Consider the following 20,668-nt stretch of genomic DNA (forward strand, 5'->3'; position numbering starts at 1 on the left):
CCGTTCAGATCCGCCAAAAAAAAACGGACAGGCGGATCTGAACAGTCCGCCTATGTGAAAGGGGCCTAAAAGGAACTGCTAGTTCTGACCCATTGGTAACACAAGTGTCAGAACTTGTGGTGAGCAGCCATCCATTTGTTGGTGAAGGTGTGCACAGACACTGGATTGATTGCTGAGGCACTGGCACTTTTTGTTATTTTTTCATTTGCACTGGATTTGCAGTTTTGCACAAGTTCTTTCTTGCACATTATTGGGACTTTTTTTTTTTTTTTATAATTCTTATTGGACTTTTTTATGATTTATATGAATTGCATATCATCACATTTTCATTTATTTATCAATTTTTGTACACTTTTTATGCACTAGTGGTTTCAGTGGTGCAGCACTTTTTTGATATATTTGATTAGTGTATGCAGTGAAAACATACTTGGTGATTGCAGCCATTATATTTATTCTTTTTTCTTTCACTCTTTCATGTGCACCTATTATTGTTATTTATTTGGTCACTAGGATTGTTTATTTGGTTGCGCTGATTTTCATTCATTTTTTTAATGTATCATAATATGCATATCCATTCTAATTATGCATGCCCCCAGTCTAATTTTACCCATCTCTACTCCAAATTCGCTCCCCTGCTGTCTACTGTAAGCCAAGAGGTCACATAGCATGACTGGTTACATAATTGCTTCATAGAAGCTCTGTTCAGTCTGGCTAAAGGGATTACTGTAAGGCCCCTTACACACGGGGCAGACTCCTGCTGCAGTCCACTTACTCAGTGGGGGATCGGTTCGCCGATCCCCGCTGAGCTGGCAGATGGCTGGTCTGTGTCTGCTCTGCATAACACAGCCTGCTCTCCTCTATGTGCGGTCAGATGTAAAAGGACCGCCTGTCCGTTTACACCCGAATCCCCATTCGTCTATTTTTAGAGGATCGGTTTGGATGTTAGCGGGGTGTAAAGAGACACATGCCCATTTACATCTGCCAATCCATAGCGGATAATGGAGGGTATGATTGAGTCTGCCTGAAAAACTGACAGGCAGACTCGATCAGTCTGCCCGTGCAAAAGGGGCATAAGATTGTATAACACTCTTAGTATAAAGAAAATATTTTTTAAGTAGCAGATGACTGAATCATTTTTGTTGTAGCCTGAAATCTTTAGGCGTAAAAGTTTTTCTTTGAAAAATCCCTTACCTACCTGCTTTCACAATTCTTTAACACCACTATATAGTGATTGTCCCTTGGATGCAGTCATTTGTTAGCAACACTAGTAAAAAGGACCCATTCCACATATCATAGGCATGATTATAGTAACTGTTATTCATGCTAAATCTGAATTTCTCTCGTGAGCCAGACACAAACAATTCAAAACTATAAAAGGCTTGATCTAGACTCACCCTTCCAATTCACCATCTTCAAAGACAGCATGCACATATTCTGTAAAGGCAGCAGCTACAGGAAGAGATTCCTGAGACCCCAATATAACAGGACTAGGTCCACGAGATATCCCTAGAATAGAGCAAGGGATATCAGTCTTAATAGACTGGAAAATGCAAGAGATCACCAGAGAAAACACAAAAAAAAAAGAAGGGAAAAAAATGAAATAGTATTGTGAACTGCTGGCCTAGAAACCACAAAACAGTAATAGACATATTGCCTGTTGCTTCACATTTTAACACCCCTCGTGCGGATATAAATATGTATGATCTGTTTTAAACCAAGCAGGTTGCAATCTCATATGTAGTAACCTAAGTTTTCAACTAAATCGGTCTGCAAAAACCTTGCAAGCAGGTATATTATTGTTAAAGGCTCAATGGCTGGGAAATACATCATGCTTAGTCACCATAGCCTTAGATTTCTTTAGAAGGTTCTTTTCTACCCTTCTGAGATTTCACTCACCCCACATGATCACTAAAGGCTCGTATACACTAAAAAAAAGAAAAGAAAATTGGGCGAACATTTTCGTCCAAAGAATTTTCGTCTGATTTTCGTATAGTGTGTACAGATCTTTCTACAGACGATTCAGAATTTTTGTACGAAAATTCTCGAAGGGACAAACTACAAAATTTTTCTTGTATGGGAAAAAACGAACGAAGAAAAATCACAAAAGAAAGACTGCGCATGATCAGAAACAGCAAACAAGGGAAAAAGCCTTTGTTGTACGAGAATTTTCGTACGAATTGTCGTATGAAAATTCTTTCATCGGTTCCGATTTGCTGTGAAGCAACGAGGAAAAATCAGACAATTGTTCACCCGATTTTCTTATAGTGTGAACCCCACTTTAAGGAGACTTCAACTTGCTAGTACAGGGCAGGATTACTCCTCCCACTTCCTCTAATGCGTTCCACAAAACATTCACCAAAATTCTCAATTTTCACCTAATTGATATTAAACTTTCCAACAACAGAAGGGCCAGGACATTATTCACATCTTCAAAACAACTTTGCCAGTCTTGAATACCCTACTATCCCCCCGTTATTCAAACTATCTCTATGAATGCATCCATACATCAGTGTCCTTGATCAGACCGATATGGTGCTATTCATCACTTTCAGCTTTGGACTAGCCCCCACTTTAGTCTCCGTGTCATTGAATGATTCTCTAATTTTGCACAATTTTAACCAACAACCTAGAAAAATAGTTTATCCAAAATGATACAAATGAGATACAACACAGCAGGCCAGCCCATAATGCAACCACATATGGGTATTTGATACAAATGGCATAAAGAACCAATAAATCATATATAAAATTGACAAGAGTGCTTGACATATAACACAAATGCCACATTCAAACCCCCTCTCAAACTACACTTCAGCAAATCTCAGAAAAGACACATGCTCTTAACTCAGAACAAGCAGTAAAAGGTCCTCTCCTTCTTAAAAGTTAGATTCCTATTTCACAGCAACTTCGCTAAGCACTAAGGTTGCCAGAAAATTATTCAGTGTAATAAACCTACCTATACAAACTACAAAACCAAGACTTTAGAATATTTTCCTACCTTAAGAGAGACGTTCAGCCAAAAAACGAACTACATTTACTTGCAGCCACATTATTTAACTAATTTATCTAGCCATGTAAAGCAAAAATTGCTTTACATACCTTTTTCTGCAGCCGCTCCACTCTGGTCCCATGCTGAGCTGTCAGTGGCGGCTTCAGTGTGTAGGCGTATGCAGGAGAGGCAGCCGACAACAGAAGCCCCGTAGTGTGACGGTGTTCACCGTCGTTAGAAGTGAGGAGCAGATACTATGTTTGAATTGCTTCAGACTGGACAGTGATATTTGTCAGCAATATCTTCATTTAGAAATATGAATATTTATTCCCACTTTACACAGGGAGATTAAGACTGTTATAGACCATTGCCATGAAGTCTGACTTTTAGATAATGTGAATTCCGTCTTGTCTGTGAGAAAGACACACAGACTGTCATTGTCAGGCTTCCCTATTGTTTGTGTATTGAAATGGAATGTGTAGTATGTTAAAGTTTATTTGTCCCATTGTTAAATGTTAATGACCTCACATTGTTCTGTCTGCCTTAAGATAAACTTATTATGGGATGTATATGTGAATGTGGATTGACTGCTAAGGGGGAGGGGGGATTGTCCCACAGTGTATATCTTTGTGTAAACTGTATGGGATTGTAAAACTTGGTTTTCATTAGATTGTGAACCTCAGGGCCTGTTCTCAACAAGATTCACCTGGGCGGTAACCTTGTGGGGGAAAACTGTATAAAAGAGCAGCTGTACCATTAAAGTTTTGAGTTATACTTCACCCTCAATCTAGAGTCCTGTCTCTCATTGGGGGAATATGCTACAAGGGATTGCTATGTCCTTCATACTCCCTTGGATAATCACTAACCTCTTGTAAGATCTTGTTCTTGTTCCTGCTTCACTTTCTGGGGAGAGAGGTTCACCCACGGGAACCTGGAGCTTTGTCCTAGGTCCAGGGTGGGTAGGAGACAATGAGACCCCAACCAAGATGCGGCGGTTCGTGGGGTCTGAGGCAGTTATGGTGTCTGGTGGAGTGCTTGGAGCCCTTGGGAAGCACTAGGAGCATCCGTCAACGGAGGTACCCAGTCAGGGTGCCGGTTGATCCGTTACACGTAGTAATTATGGGTGACATCACTTCCTAAGCATTTCCAAGCCATTGTCAGTGGTCTCCTGCACAAAGCAATCCGCCGCTGGAGACCGGACCAGATTGGCTTGTTTTACAGGGTTAGAGAAGATTTGTTTTGGAACGTGGCTGCCAGTAGATTTAAAGTTCGTTTTTGGCTGAACTTCTACTTTAAGGCAATCTAGGAGACAAGTTCACCTTTTCAAAAAATAAATGCACATTTTTTTGCAGGTAAAAAAAAAAAATGGGATTTTGACGTAAAAATGGATTTTTGTAAAATCTTACCGTAAAATCCTTTTCTCTTAAGCTCATTGACAGATGCAGTCTTCTTGATTAATATCAACTTGGGTTATACTGCCCTCTACAGGAGTAGGACACTAGGCAGAAGGAAAACGTTCTGGCCACACCTTAGGGGCAGTCCCAGAGGGTATATCCTCTCTCTCTCTGCTACAGGAAGTCAGTTATGTCACAAAGCAGTGTTAGAGAATTTAACCCAACCCAACTCAAAAACAGAGGGGCGGGTACTGCGTCTGTCAATGAGCTTAAGAGAAAAGGATTTTACGGTAAGATTTTACAAAAATCCATTTTTTCTCTGTCGCTCATTGACAGACGCAGTCTTCTTGATTAATATCAACTTGGGACGTCCCAAAGCAGTGCCACAAATGATGGGGTGGGATAACAGAAATCAAAATTTAAATCCAGAAGGCCCAACCGGTGCCGACTAGAAGTCTTAAAGGCTCATCAAACCAAAGGATGAGACTCAACTGAAAACCCAACAGAAAAAAACCCTCGAGGTAGACCAACGGTCTCCTCAAATTGCGGCCTGCAGAACCTTGCGGCCAAAAGAGGCATCCGCCGATGCCATCACATCAACTTTATAAAATTTTGTAAAGGTATGAACCGAGGACCAGGTAGCCGCCTTGCAAACCTGGACCACTGACGCCTGATGGCGGAAGGCCCAGGAAGCACTAAGCGCCCGAGTGGAGTGCGCCTTAACAGGGAACGGAGGATTCTGACCATTAATAGAATAAGCCTGTACCACCGTCTGTCTGATCCATTTGGAGATGGTCGCGGCAGATGCAGGCAACCCCTTTTTGGGGCCATCCGTGATCACAAAAAGTGAATCCGTTTTAAGAAACGATTCCGTAGTTTTCAGGTATACCCTGATTGCCCGAACCACATTCAAGGAGTGTAAAGCAAACTCCCGAGGATGACTGGGCTTAGGACACAGGGAAGGTAATACAATGTCTTCATTCAGATGAAACTCTGAAACCACTTTAGGAAGGAAGGATGGATTCGGACGAAGAACCACCTTATCCCTATGAACCACCAGATATGGGGAACGACAAGATAATGCGGCCAGTTCTGACACCCTGCGTGCAGAAGTGATAGCCACCAAGAAGGCCACCTTCTGGGATAACGTAAGCAAGGGAATCTCCCTGATATCTTCAAAGGGAGGTTTCTGAAGAACCGACAACACCAAATTAAGATCCCAGGGCGGTAAGGGTGCGCGCACTGGCGGAGCCAGGTGTCGCACCCCCTGGATGAAATCCGCACCAAGGAATGAGTAGCCAAAGGTTTCTGAAAGAAGATTGCTAACGCTGAAACCTGACCCCTGATAGTGCTCAAGGACAGTTTCTGCTCAACCCCCTGTTGCAGAAAGGCCAAGATTCGGGTCACCGAATAAGAACGTGGAGGAAACCCAAGGGATTCACACCACGCGATATAAGACTTCCATGTGCGATAATAGACTTTGCTGGAAGTCGCCTTCCTTGCTTTAATTAGAGTAGGAATATCTGAAGCTGACAATCCCTTGTCCTTCAGCACCTGGGTCTTAATGGCCAGGCCGTTAAAGCCAGCAATTGTAAAGCAAGATGGAAGATCGGTCCGTGAGACCGCAGATCCTCCCTGAGAGGAAGTCTCCAAGGAGCGTCTGCGACCAGCCTGCCCAAGTCGGCGTACCCGGCCTGACGAGGCCAGTCCGGAATTACCAGGATAACTGGAATTCACTCCACCTCTATTCTGCAAAGAAGTTTCAGCAGCAACTTGAGAGGAGGGAAGACATACAGTAGCTGATACTGTCCCCACGGGGCGACCAGCGCGTCTGCTGCGTCCGCTCGAGGATCTCGGGAGCGGGCTACAACCCTCCGCACCTTCCTGTTGAACCGAGCTGCCAACAGATCCACCTCCTGGGTGCCCCAATGAAGGCACAGCTGGTGAAATACCTCTGGATGAAGAGGCCATACCCCTTGATCCAGAATCTGACGGCTGAGATAATCTGCCTGCCGATTTCCCACCCCCGGAGTGAATACTGCGGAGAGAGCCGGAACAAACTGTTCCGTCCAACGAAAGATGCTGGTCATTTCGATGGCCACCAGGACACTCTAAGTGCCCTTTTGGTGATTGACATAAGCCACGACCGTGGCATTGTCTGACTGGATCCGAACCGGGCTGCCCTAGAGCTGCTCGGTCCAGTAAATCAGACAAAGTCTGATCGCTCTCAGTTCCGATACATTTATCGGTAACCTGGATACTATCGGAAGGAATGACTTCCCCTGGTTGAGCATCGGAGACCGAAGCCACCCGACCAGAGACTCCATGGTCCGCTCGCTCAACTGGATCCGATTGTCCAGAGAATCGAGATTCCGATTCCATCTGAAAAGAATCTCCCTTTGGGAATTCGGGTATGGGACTGGGCCTACGGTACTGCCTCTAAGAAGGCCACCATCAATCCCAGGACCAGATAGCTCAATCTCCTGGTGGGAACCAGGAATGATCTTTGGGAAAAGTGAAGAAAACATTCTGCTCAAGGAGCGGGAACTGCCGCTCCCTGTTGCATCAAATCCATTACTGCCCCCCGCAAAGCTTTTAAGCGATCCGGGGATAGTCGAATGTTGGGAGGGAAGAATCGCACCGGTAGAAGTGATCGAAACTCGATCTTGTATCCCGATCGTATGACCTCGCGAACCCCTTTGTCCGGGATTCTGGAAAGCCATGGATCCGGAAACCGGTGAAGACGTCCCCCCACCCCAGAGATGGGTGGGGGCGCACCTTCAGGCTGTATTGGTCTTATCTTCAGGTTTGGCTGAGCCGGACTTTTGTTTACCCGACCAGCGCCCTTTGAAACCCCCTGAAGAGCTTTGGAGCCCTTCTCGCCCGCCCCAGCGGAACGAACAAACATTTTATGAGCGGAAAAGGAAGGTCCTCGCCTGTTACGAGGTCCTTTACCCTTAGCAGTCTGTGGCAAAAAAGTGCTCTTGCCTCCAGTGAGATCCTTGATAATCTCATCCAAGGTGGCCCCAAACAGGCGATTCCCCTGAAAGGGGAGATTAGCCAAAGCTTTTTTGGAACCTTGATCCGCCGACCAGCACTTTAACCACAACACGCGTCTGAGGACCACTGCTGACACCGATGCACGCCCTAACAAGGGAGTGGCGTCCAAGGCGGCGTCACAGACGAATTGTAGTCCTTGTATAATCTGCTCCATCAAATCGGATGCTGCCGGGGGGATACTTCTCCCCTTTAGGACACGGCGTAACAATTTGGCCCATTCTGTCAATGTTTGTGAAACTAAACCAATGGCAACCACTGGCCTAAAGGTTGACCCTATCAGGGAAAAAATGGAGCGGGATTCCGCTTCCACTTTTCGATCCACCGGATCCCTAAAGGACGGAGCGTCCTCCAACGGGATAACAGTGGCTTTATTTAGTCTGGAAATCGGTCTGGTGGTACCGCCCATTTTTTAAGGAGGGATTCCTCAAACGGATAGCGCTTAGCAATGCGTTTGGAAATAGCAAGGGTTCGTTTCGGGCGATCCCATTCCTCTTTAATTTTATTACCAAAACATTTGGGCAAGGGAAAAACCTTCGCCATCTTGGTAGGCTTACTAGTACCAAAAGAATTTCAGTCTCAGCTACCTCTGCCGGTGTAACCTCAAGTCTTAAGGTTTCCCGGACAGACACAACTAGTGCGTCCACCAACGCTTCTTCTTGTGCTATGGCGGAGGCAAAAACGTCCTCCTCACTGTCTGAGGAGACCGTACCTGAGACAGCAGCCCCAGAAGAGGGACCTGCAGCTGCAGTGACCAGCTCAGAATCCGTATTTGAAGTATCAGATGAAATAGGGGTAGGCGGGGGTCGCTTTCTTGACTCCTGTCCCTGACAGGCCACCTCCACCCGGGATACCAAAGACTCCAAAACTGCTGATAATGCATCAATCACAAGTGGGGTACTGGAGGGTCCTGCGGCCACCTCGAGGGGATCAGGTGGGGATACATGTGTGGCAGGGTCCATGATTATACAAGACACTTGCCAAAAAAAAAAAAAATAATAATTGCAAAGAAAAAAACTTTTTTTTTTTTTTGTAATCCCCCAGCGCAATAGCGCCCCTCAGTGTTACCTGCTTGGACCCCACAGAGAGAGAGAGACCCCAAGGGCTCACCACCTGATGCACAGAAGTTTCTATCAAGCTGCTCTCAGCGCTGTCTCTTACAGACAGGAAGTCTTTTGGATCGTTTTCCCAGGTAAAGGAGGCGGCTCCGCCCCTTTACACGCCTTCCGGCGCCTCCCATGCTACTCCTCGAGGTAGCTGGCCGCCCCCATGCTGGAGACACGAGGCTACGCCAAGATGGCGGCCCCGCGCGACCTGCGGGAAGATGGCGGCGGCCTGTGGAAAGATGGCAGCGGCCTGCGGAAGGTAGCTATCGGCCTGTGCGGCCTGCGGGAGGTGTACAGCCTGTGGGAGGATGGCGGCCTGCGGGAGGATGGCGGCAGTCCAGGCACAGGCATCGGCCTGTATTGCAACCTTATGTATCAGGTAGGATGCTATCACCCTCTTACATGGCCATCCTAACAGTAATGCCAGCCACTGACTTCAGTCATGGTCCCTTTACAGTGCCCCTCATACAGTGACTTTCGATAGTCAGCTCCCAAACCAAGCCTCCTGGTTCTTATACACTAAATCACCCTCAAGAGGGGGATCTGTGACACCTGTTAAAGGATAAAGGGGAGACCCAGGATCAAGAGCGTCCGACCATCCCATGGAGGGGCCCGCGTCCACCAACAAACCCGTCAGGGGGAGAGGGGGAACATTTTACTCACCATACCGGAACAGGCGGGCGCCAACTCCTGACAGAACCCCTCTCCACCGAGGTGGGGGGGCTGTCGACCAATACGGACACCGTGACTCAGTTTCCAACTGGTCGTCGGCGTCCAGGCGAGACGTTTAACTCGCAGGGTCAGTCCCCGTCCAGTGGGACTATGTCGCGGCCGACCCAGCGCGGAGCTAGGGCCTGCACGCGCTCGTAGGCTGACTGGGGTGACCACTGGACCTCAACATCCAGCCCGTCGCCCAGTTTCAGCATACTTGCTTGAAGATCTCACAGGAACAACTGGAGAAAAAAGCTGCCTAAAAAAAGTTTTTCTAAAAAAATCTTGCCAGGACCAAAGATCCCAGCAAGGAACTTAGATCCTTACTCCTAACTAGACAGAAAAAAACTGACTTCCTGTAGCAGAGAGAGAGAGGATATACCCTCTGGGACTGTCCCTAAGGTGTGGCCAGAACGTTTTCCTTCGGCCTAGTGTCCTACTCCTGTAGAGGGCAGTATAACCCAAGTTGATATTAATCAAGAAGACTGCGTCTGTCAATGAGCGACAGAGAAAATATATTTCTCTGATGTTCATTGACAGACACAGCCTCAGATATTCATAACCTTTGGGTAATACCACCCCCAACAGGAGTAGGACACTGGGCAGAAAAAAAGTCTGGCTACACCCATGGGCAGTCCTAGGGGGTATACTCCCTCTCTCTGCTATAGGCACTCAGTTTAGTTACAAGCAGTGTAAGAAGAATTACAACTCCACAGAGGGGTGGGTGCTGTGTCCGTCAATGAACATCAGAGAAATGGATTTTACGGTAAGTATAAAATCCCATTTTCTCTTTTGTTCATGGACGGCTAAAGCTTCAGATCTTCATAACCGTTGGGATGTCCCAAAGCAGTGCTAAACATGAGGGGTAGGAAACAGCAAAAAAATTCCCAAGGCTAAACAGTAGCCAACCAGGCAACAGGAGCTCAACCAAAGCTGGAGCCCACCTGAAAAAAACAACACACCCTCGAAGAGGATTAAGGCCTCTCAACAGCAGCCTGAAAAACCTTACGGCCAAAAGAAGCATCTGCAGATGCCAACACATCCACTTTATGAAACTTTGTGAAAGTGTGCACCAAAGACTAAGTGGCCGCCTGTAACGCTCCTGCGTTTTCTGAAACAAGATGGATTTGCAGCTGCAGAAAAACTCCACTCAGTAGTCATGTAGAGATACGTTGAAATACCAATTCCAACTCCCAAGACTCATCACTGTGGTCTGTCTGATTCAGCATACAAATATACACACTCATTAAGATGTTCCTGGAGTGATAGATGTATATAGCAGTATAATGGTGATGAGCTAAAGAGACAGGTATGAACAGTGACAATAGGTGACAACAGCACTTGAGAGAAATGTTCATGAGAGTATAGATGGTAACAGGTAGGATGCAGATAGGTTAGCAATCATGTATGGTAGTAGGTGGTACGATAGCAGATGACATACAGGAGAGACTAACCCAGTGCAAGGATAGATGTTAGTAGGCTCAAGAGCTAGCAATCTAAACAACAGTGCAGATGATACTAACAGTCCTTAATATGCAGAGCTAGATAGTGTAAGCTTAGTAGGAAGGTTTATGGAGGATTCCCAGGCGGGGTACTTATCACTAATAGCAAGCAGTAGTAGAGAGGTTCGGTATGAGCGAGTGATCCGGTAGCGGGATACAGGGATCAGTAGCGAGGTTCCGACAGCGAGGTACGCTTGTGAGCTTCAAGGCAGGTTGAACGAACATGTGAGTGAGAACGCCGGCGGTTGAAATAGCCGCTCTGCGGCGCTCAGTGATGACAGCATCGGTCTTAAAGGTGTATGCGCACCTACCAGAAGAGAATGGTGGGACGCATACACTGACTTGGAAAGTGGAATAAAGGGTACCAGAGGTACCAGAACATTACAGTACCCCCCCCCCCCTTAAGGCCGGCTCCTGAAGGCCTCTAGAGCTGGTTTTTCCGGGTATTTCGCATGAAAATTGCGAATCAGTCTAGGGGCATGTATATCAGAGGTATCCAGCCAGGTGTCGTCTTGGGGCCCATAGTTCTTCCATCGTACTAGATATTGGAGTCTTCTTCTGTGGATACGAGAATCCAGAATCTCCTTTATCTCATATTCTTCTCCGCTTTCAACTTTTACAGGAGGTGGAGGTGGGATGGTAGGCCTTATTCCTTGGTCAGGAACATGGGGCTTCAGTAGCGACACATGGAAGATGGGATGTATCTTGAGGTCTGTTGGTAATGTGAGCTGTACTGCAGCTTTTCCAATAAGTTTCCTGATCGGGAAGGGTCCCAAAAATAGAGGCCCAAGCTTTTTGCTAGGGATCTTTAATCTTAAATTTTTTGTTGATAGCCAAACGAGGTCCCCAATAGCATACTGAGGAGAAGGTCTTCTACGAAGGTCATAGTACTTTTTTTGTTGACTATGAGCGTGTGAGATGGTAGTATTAAGTAAACCCAGAGAGTCTTTTATTTGGGTAAGATAGTCTGAGGCTACTGGGTTACTTGATGGAAGGATGCGTGGTGGAAGAATAGTGGGATGAAACCCATAGTTCAAGTAGAACGGACTCTGTTTGGTCGTACTGTGGGTTGCGTTGTTGTAGGCAAATTCTGCCAGAGGGAGGAGATCCACCCAATCATCCTGTAGGTATGATGTGTAGCAACGTAAATATTGCTCGATGCACTGGTTGACTCTTTCAGTCTGTCCGTTGGTCTGAGGATGGTAGGGAGAAGTGAGCTTTCGCTCAATTCGTAGTATGTGACATAGTTCTTGCCAAAACTTGGAGATGAATTGCGATCCACGGTCAGACAAAAGAGTTTTTGGAATTCCATGTAACTTAAAGACATGTTTCATCAATAGTTCCGCTGTTTGTTTGGACGAAGGTAGTCTGCGAATAGCAACGAAATGTGCCATCTTTGTCAGATGGTCCACTGACACTAAAATGGTATTAAATCCTTTGGAAGGTGGTAGTTCTACTATAAAGTCCAAGGACACAACTTCCCATGGAGTCTGGGGTATTGGTAGACTGCATAGTAGACCGGATGGTTTTGTAGTGTCAATTTTGGACCTGGCACAGACGTTGCATGAAGAGACAAATTTTTGTATAGATGTCTTCATATCAGGCCACCAAAACTGCCTGGTAAGCAAATTAAGGGTCTTTGTCATACCCATATGTCCTGCCATAGGCACATCATGTGACAATTCCAAGATCTTGGTGCGCATAGTAGGGGGTATGTAGAGTTTGTCGTTGTAGTAGAGGAAGTCTTCTGCATTAGCACTTAGTTGTGGTGGAGGTGAATCCAAACCTATACCATGCAGAATCTCTTCCTTCAAGGAACGGACAACCCCAATAATACGCTTGTAGGGTATTATAGGAATGGAAGGGATTTCGGAGCAATTATCTTCAGTTAATCGTGATAGCGCATCCGCTTTTTTATTCTTGTCTGCAGGTGTGTAGGTCACTAGGAAGTTAAATCTTAGGAAGAATAGTGACCATCATACCTGCCGGTGGGAGAGGGTTTTGTTAGTCTGAAGATATTGAAGATTTTTATGATCTGTCTATATGAGTATTGGTAATCGGGTGCCTTCCAGTAGATGTCGCCAATTCTCCAGAGCCAGTTTTATAGCAAGCAGTTCCTTTTCACCCACTGGGTAATTCACCTCTGGGCTGCTTAGAGATTTAGAGATGAAGGCGACTGGATGGAGTGGTGAAGTATTCGTTGGTCGTTGGGAGAGTACTGCTCCTACTGCCATATTTGACGCATCTACTTCCAGAATGTATTGGAGGGATGGGTCTGGATGGCGTTGTATGGGAGCAGAGGTAAAGTTTGTTTTTAACAAGCGAAAAGCTTCATTTGCTTCATCTGACCATTTAAATGGTTTCTTAATACTTGTGAGTTGTGTGAGAGGTCTCACAATGGCAGAGAAGTTCTTGATGAACTTCCTATAGAAGTTTGAAAATCCAAGGAATCGCTGTAGTGCTTTGCGGGTGGTTGGTATAGGCCAATCCTGAATGCAGGATATCTTACTCATATCCATCTTGATTCCTGTTTTCGATATGATGTATCCTAGGAATAATACTTCTTCTTTATGAAATAAGCATTTTTTTAGTTTCACGTATAGATTGTGTGTGAGTAATCTGGATAACACAAGTCTTACATGTTTTATATGTTCAGACAAGGATCGTGAATAAATAAGTATATCGTCCAGATATACCACAACACAGACATCAAGTAAGTCTCTAAAGATATCGTTTATGAATCGTTGGAAAGCTGCGGGAGCGTTACATAGCCCAAATGGCATTACAAGATATTCGAACAATCCGTATCTGGTTCTGAATGCTGTCTTCCACTCATCTCCATCACGGATTCGGATTAGATTGTATGCCCCTTTCAGGTCCAATTTTGAAAAATAGGTAGCTCCACGCACTTGTTCAATGAGTTCAGGGATAAGCGGCAAAGGATAGCGATCTTTTACTGTAATGGCGTTCAATTGCCTATAGTCTATAATAGGCCTGAGACTTGAGTCTTTATTGCGGACAAAAAAAAGTCCTGCAGCTGTGGAAGAAGTGGAAGGTCTAATAAAACCTTTTGTCAAATTCTCATCCAAGTATTCCTTGAGATGGGAAAGTTCATCCTGCGAAAGAGGATAAACATGACCAAAAGGCAGTTTACTATTTGGGAGTAGATCAATAGTGCAATCATAATCCCTATGGGGAGGCAACACTTGAGCATTTTTCTCAAGGAATACTTCGGACAGATCCTGATAGCATAGTGGTGCAATCTCATCTGACACCACAGACAGGATCTTTCCATAAGACGGGAGGTTACACGTACTCTCGCAATAGTAAGAGAGGAAGGTTTGGGTCCGTTTCTTCCAATCTATGGTTGGTTGATGTGTGTGTAACCAGGGAAGTCCCAAAACAATGGGAAAGTGGGGCGAAGATAATAGGTCGAAGGTAGTGGTCTCCGTATGAGACTCGTTAGTGGTGACTAGGAGTGCTTGTGTCTGATTAGTGATTGGGCCAGAAGATAACGGAATACCGTTAATAAGACTCACAGAGACAGGCTTAGGTTTTGAAATAATAGGCACTTTATTTAAAGTAGCAAAACGTATATCGATATAATTTCCGCAAGATCCTGTGTCGATCATGGCCTTAGTGGTAATCCTAGTCTGGTCCCACTGCAATGTCAAACGAACAAAAAGATAAGGGTTAGTAAATTAAGTTGTCAATCCCCCTAGGAGGACATGTGAACACTCACCCTCTTTTTTGCGGACAAGGGGACAGACGCTTATCATGTGATCCGGGGATGCGCAGTACAAGCAAAGATTACTGGATCGTCTCCTGGCTCTTTCAGTAGTTGATAAAGGTGGGCGTATGGTTCCTACCTCCATAGGAGTAGGGTCAACGGCCGAAATCCGAGAAGGACTGGATAATGCCATTCCCATTTTTTCAGCCGTTCTTTCTCGCAGCCTCCTGTCTATGTTGATACTGAGTTGTATTAAAGCATCCAGGGTGTCCGGTAAATCCGCTCGGGCGAGCTCGTCTTTAACGGCTTCTGATAGGCCGAGTCTAAATTGAGTTCTCAGAGATGTATCATTCCACCCTGAATCAAGGGTCCATCTTTTGAACTCTGCTACAAAGTCTTCTACAGGTCTCCTACCTTGTTTCAAGGACCTCAATTGAATATCGGCAGTACTCTGCCTATTGGGGTCATCATATAGACTAGCGAGTTCCGCTAGGAATAAAGCATAGGAGTTGAGAAGCTGATCATTTTTCTCAAAGAGAGAGTCTGCCCAGGCCCGTGGATCACCCGTTAGGTATGAAATAATAGTACAGACTTTGATATGATCAGTAAGGTAGGTACGAGGTTTTAGCAAGAAAAGTAACTGACAGGCGTTTTTGAATTCACAAAATTTTTTGCGATCACCTGTAAACACTAGAGGAGGATTTATTTTGGGTTCAGGGGGCTGAGCAGCGGCAAGTTGTGATAGACGGGTTACCTGCTGCTTCAGAGCCTGATTGTCTTCTTTTAATTCAGTAAGAGCGTGTATTAACGCAGTCACTTGTTGTTTTAATTGTGTCACTTGAGTGGGTAAATCTGCTGAATCCATTTGTGGTTCATTCAATCTGTAACGCTCCTGCGTTTTCTGAAACAAGATGGATTTGCAGCTGCAGAAAAACTCCACTCAGTAGTCATGTAGAGATACGTTGAAATACCAATTCCAACTCCCAAGACTCATCACTGTGGTCTGTCTGATTCAGCATACAAATATACACACTCAATAAGATGTTCCTGGAGTGATAGATGTATATAGCAGTATAATGGTGATGAGCTAAAGAGACAGGTATGAACAGTGACAATAGGTGAACAGCACTTGAGAGAAATGTTCATGAGAGTATAGATGGTAACAGGTAGGATGCAGATAGGTTAGCAATCATGTATGGTAGTAGGTGGTAGGATAGCAGATGACATACAGGAGAGACTAACCCAGTGCAAGGATAGATGTTAGTAGGCTCAAGAGCTAGCAATCTAAACAACAGTGCAGACGATAGTAACAGTCCTTAATATGCAGAGCTAGATAGTGTAAGCTTAGTAGGAAGGTTTATGGAGGATTCCCCTGCGGGGTACTTATCACTAATAGCAAGCAGTAGTAGAGAGGTTCGGTATGAGCGAGTGATCCGGTAGCGGGATACAGGGATCAGTAGCGAGGTTCCGACAGCGAGGTACGCTTGTGAGCATGTGAGCTTCAAGGCAGGTTGAACGAACATGTGAGTGAGAACGCCGGCGGTTGAAATAGCCTCTCTGCGGCGCTCAGTGATGACAGCATCGGTCTTAAAGGTGTATGCGCACCTACCAGAAGAGAATGGTGGGACGCATACACTGACTTGGAAAGTGGAATAAAGGGTACCAGAGGTACCAGAACATTACACCGCCTTGCAAACCTGCGTCACTGACGCCTGATGACAGAAAACCCAGGGAGGCACTAGGCGCCAGAGTAGAGTGCACCTTAACAGGGAAAGGAGGAACCTGACCCTTAATGGAATAGGCCTGAATCACTGTCTGTCTGATCCATCTGGAAATGGTCGCAGAGGAAGCTGACAACCCTTTACGAGGCCCATCCGTGAGCACAAAGTCTGACTTCCTGAAAGACTCTGACGCGGGTGAGGGCGTCCTTTCAGGCTGAGGAAGACTTGTCTGCGGAACCAGAAGCACCCGCTTTGAACTTACCATTTTAGGTTCTCTTGGAGCCTCCCGCAAAGTTACAGGTGGATCTTGAGTACTTTTCCTGCCAGCCAGCCGAACGAAAGGACCGCTGAAAAGAAGGAACCCTGCTTATGGCGAGGTTCCTTGCCCTTAGCAGCCTGAAAAAGCAAGGTACTCTTGCCTCCTGTAAGGCCCTTAATGATCTCTTCCATAGAGGCACCGAACAAATGGTCACCTACAAAGGGTAATCAGTCAGTACCTTTTTAGAAGCCTGGTCAGCTGATCAGTACTTCAACCACATCATGTAGCGAAGGATCACCGCCGTCACAGAAACCCTGCCGGCCAGGGGGGCCACATCCAGGGATGCATCACAAATATACTGTAACCCTTGGATCAACGCTAACCAGCTCAGAAGGATGTTGACTCCCCCCTCCAGATCCTGGCGCAAAACCTTAGCCCATTCCGTTAAGGTCTGGGATACCAAGGTGATAGCAAACATCGGTCTTAAAATTGAACCAGCCACAGTGAAAAGGTAACGGACCAGAGCCTCAGCTCTTTAGTCCACTGGGTCCTTAAAAGACAGGGAATCTTCCAACGGCAAAAGTGTGGTCTTACTAAGCCTGGAAACCTGAGAGTCCACTGAAAGTGGAACCATCAGTTTCTTCAGAAGAGACTCCTCAAAGGGATATCTTCCAGCAAAATGCTTCGGTGTGACAACATGCTATTTGGGGAACCCCACTGACTACTGAAAATCTCATCAAAATAGGCAGGAAAGGGAAAAACCTTATTCACCTTGGAAGATTTGCGGGTGCCAAATTGCACCGGCATTGCCGACTCAGCAGAAGCTGAGTTCTCCAACTTTAAAGTTTCCCGCACTGATACAATCAGGGCCTCCACCAGCGCTTTTTCATGCGTGGCTGCAGAGGAGGAGGACCCATCCTCCCTATTAGAGCAGTCAGCATGCATGGACGCAGACCCAGTGGGCTGACTCTCATCCACAGCGGCCAAATCCACCTCAGAATCTGAGGAAGCAAACGATAGGGGTGAAGGTGGGGGTCTCCTTTTCAGGACCTTATCTACTTAGGCTACTAATGACTGAAGGGCTTCCGTCATGGCTGTCAGGGCAGACTAAGACCCAGAGGTCCCGCAGCTTCCAGGAGGGGATCGGGTGGTGAAACTAGCTCCCCTGGCTCCATGACCATAAGGGGTTAAGCGGAACCGCGCTGCTCAGCAAAGAAAAAAATGTGGGGTTTTTTTGGGAAAAAAACCCTGGGAGGCCCCCCCCCCTGTGCACCGCTGTGGCACTACAAAAAGCAGCGCACCCGCAACTCTGTATACAGAAAGGGAAGGATAGTGTGCCCCCAGAGACTCCCCACCCGAGCTGGAAAGTGCCAAAACGATCTGCCAAACTGCTGGAAAGAGGAACAGGAAACGCTGACCTGACACTAGAGGCCCCCACAGCCTCAGCACCATCTCAGCAGAGATGTATAGTAACTAAGAAGAACTACTTCACTACTGTACTTGAGTACCGAAAGGCGGTATCTGTACTTTCCTGGAGTAGAATTTTTTTCTCCTACTTCCACTTTTACTTCACTACATTTTTTCGATGATTTCAATACTTCTACTCCGATATATTTTTTTTTTTTGTGCTGCATAGTTACTCGTTACTATTATAAAAATTACCACTGCCAGAACAGTAGATGGCAGGTTTCATGAAGTTCAAAAAAAATGTGTATAATGTGATGTGTAAATCAGCGCATACAAAAATAAATGCTACTGTATGTATAAATAAAATGGTCTACATATCTGCTGTTAAGGGGGAAAGAGAACCTCCCCGAACCAAGGAGAGTCACAAGCGTACATAGACCTTTTTCTGGTAAGAGGCTGATTTTGCTTTTTTCACTGGAAGTTGAGAGCACAGGTTTTGCAGTTTTGTTTCACTGGAAGAGTTTATTTGGATATTATATTGCACTTACCTTCATCCGCCGGGTAAGGGGGAAATCCACAAGGTGGTGGGAGTCAGCACCTATTATTTGGAATAGCACCTGTTTGATTCCTGCACCTTTGAAAATATATTCATCTTGTTTTGTCACACATATATGGTATTATGGCATTATATATATGGACTTTTTAGTGACTTTGATTTCATACACTCTTCCTTTATTTCATTATTGGTATATATTGTTGTATATCACATTGGTTTATATATGATTTTGCGCACCAATAAGCGGTGGAGAGAAAAAAAACATGCAGGGAAGAGAAGGATAGATGCTTTAAAGTGGGAAGGGAGGGACATACTTTATCTGTTTTTGTTTACAAAAAGTTACAGCCAAAGGAATTGTGATTGTCATTTAGGTTAATCATTTGAAATAATAAAAAACAATATGATGTTCAAACTTTTGACTTCTTTCTTTAATAACTGCATAACACAGTACTTGTACTTTTACTTTCAGTACTTGAGTAGCAATTTTTTTTTAAAAAACTACTGGTACTTTTACTTTCAGTACTTGAGTAGCAAAATTAAAAAAAAAAAACTACCTGCAATACTTAAGTACAAAAAATGTTGAATACTTTAGTACTTCTACTCAAGTCACTTTTTGATAGAGCACTTCCACTTCTACTCAAGTCACTGTTTGATCTAGCACTTGTACTTTTACTCAAGTATGGGTTTCCAGTACTTTATACAAGTGTGCATCTCAGACAACAGGAAAATGGCCGCCAATGCAAGTCTATGGGGAAACCAAAACATGGCCGCTGAACTACAGAAACATGGCTGCTGAACCAAGAATCAAAGAGACCACGGCTGCAGGCCAGACTGGGAAGACCGTAAGGATCTAGAATATCCAGTGTGTCGCCCATTTCTGCTGTTGATTGTAGTTCTCACAGTAACAATTGATTGTAGTTCACACAGGAACAAAAATAATAAAGAAAAAGTAAAAAAAACGGAATTTTTGTAAAATCTTACCTGTAAAATTCCTTTCTCTGAGTCCTCCGACAGTCGCCGCTTCTTCATATTCGTCACAATGGGGTAATTGACCTTTGCTCCGTAGAAGTAGCTAGGCAACAGAATATGTCAATATTAAAGCTTTTAACATATCCCACCCCCAGGGGGTGGTCCCCTCAGTCAATACCCTCCTACTTCCTGTAACCATACCTCAGTTTCAGTAGAATAGCAGTAGAGTATATAACCAAACCCCAAAAGAGGGGAGGGGGCGGCGACTGTCGGAGGACTCAGAGAAAGGAATTTTACAGGTAAGATTTTACAAAAATTCCATTTTCTCTTACGTCCTCCGACAGTCGCCGCCTCTTCATATTCGTCACAATGGGGACGTCCCAAAGCAGTACAAACATGAGGGGTGGGAAACGCAGCCGCGCCTAAGGCAACGCAGTCTCCACAGCAGAAATAAAAGAACCTTACCAAAGGAAGGAAACCAGCTGGGTAGCATGAAAAAAACTTGCTCAACAGGAGCAACAACCCAGGAAAAAACAATATAACCTAGGGATAAACGACATCCCAAACAGCCAAGGGCCCAAAAACAAGGGACCCTGAGGTACCGCCGCACTAAGAACCTTGCGGCCAAAGGAAGCATCTGCCGATGCCTGAACATCCACCTTGTAGAATTTCGAGAAGGTGAGAACGGACGACCAAGTCACCGCCTTACACACCTGGACCACAGAAGCCCGATGACGACAGGCCCAAGACGTACTCAGAGATCAGGTAGAGTGCGCCTTCACAGGCATGTGGGGAACTTTCCCCTTCAGAGCATAGGCCTGTTCAATGGTCTGTCTGATCCATGTGGCGATGGTAGAAGCCGACGCCGCCAAGCCCTTCCGAGTTCCCTCCGGAAGGACAAATAAAGAATCCGACTTGCGTCGGTTTCAGGTAAACCCTGATCGCCCAAACAACATCCAAGGAGTGCAAATCCACCTCCTTCGGATGTTTAGGCTTCGCGCAGAGCGAAGGCAAGACAATGTCCTCATTGAGGTGAAATTCAGAGATCCTCTTCGGAAGAAAAGAAGGGTTAGGTCGCAAGACCACTTTATCCAAGTGAATGACCAAATACAGAGATCTGTAGAACAAAGTTGCCAGCTCCGACACCCTGCGAGCCGAAGTGATCGCCACCAAAAACGCGACCTTCTTGGACAACATAGACAACGAGATCTTCCTGATCTGTTCAAAAGGAGCGTGTTGCAATATGGACAGAACAAGGTTCAAGTCC

The 20,668-nt window shown here is 45.5% G+C and overlaps 1 protein-coding gene across 7 annotated transcripts in view; it reads right to left on the reverse strand.

Annotated features, from left to right (window-relative positions):
• Positions 1–20,668, reverse strand: part of FCHO1 (FCH and mu domain containing endocytic adaptor 1) — a 507,107-nt gene that overhangs the window by 83,567 nt on the left and 402,872 nt on the right. For all 7 annotated transcript variants that reach the window (XM_082267054.1, XM_082267048.1, XM_082267051.1 and 4 more), the window contains one exon: positions 1,395–1,506. In XM_082267054.1, coding sequence (XP_082123180.1) covers positions 1,395–1,506 — 112 coding nt within the window. The remainder of the gene's footprint in view (positions 1–1,394; positions 1,507–20,668) is intronic.

This window comes from Pelophylax lessonae, assembly GCF_965119305.1.
Source record: "Pelophylax lessonae genome assembly, chromosome: 1".
NCBI lineage: Eukaryota > Metazoa > Chordata > Amphibia > Anura > Ranidae > Pelophylax > Pelophylax lessonae.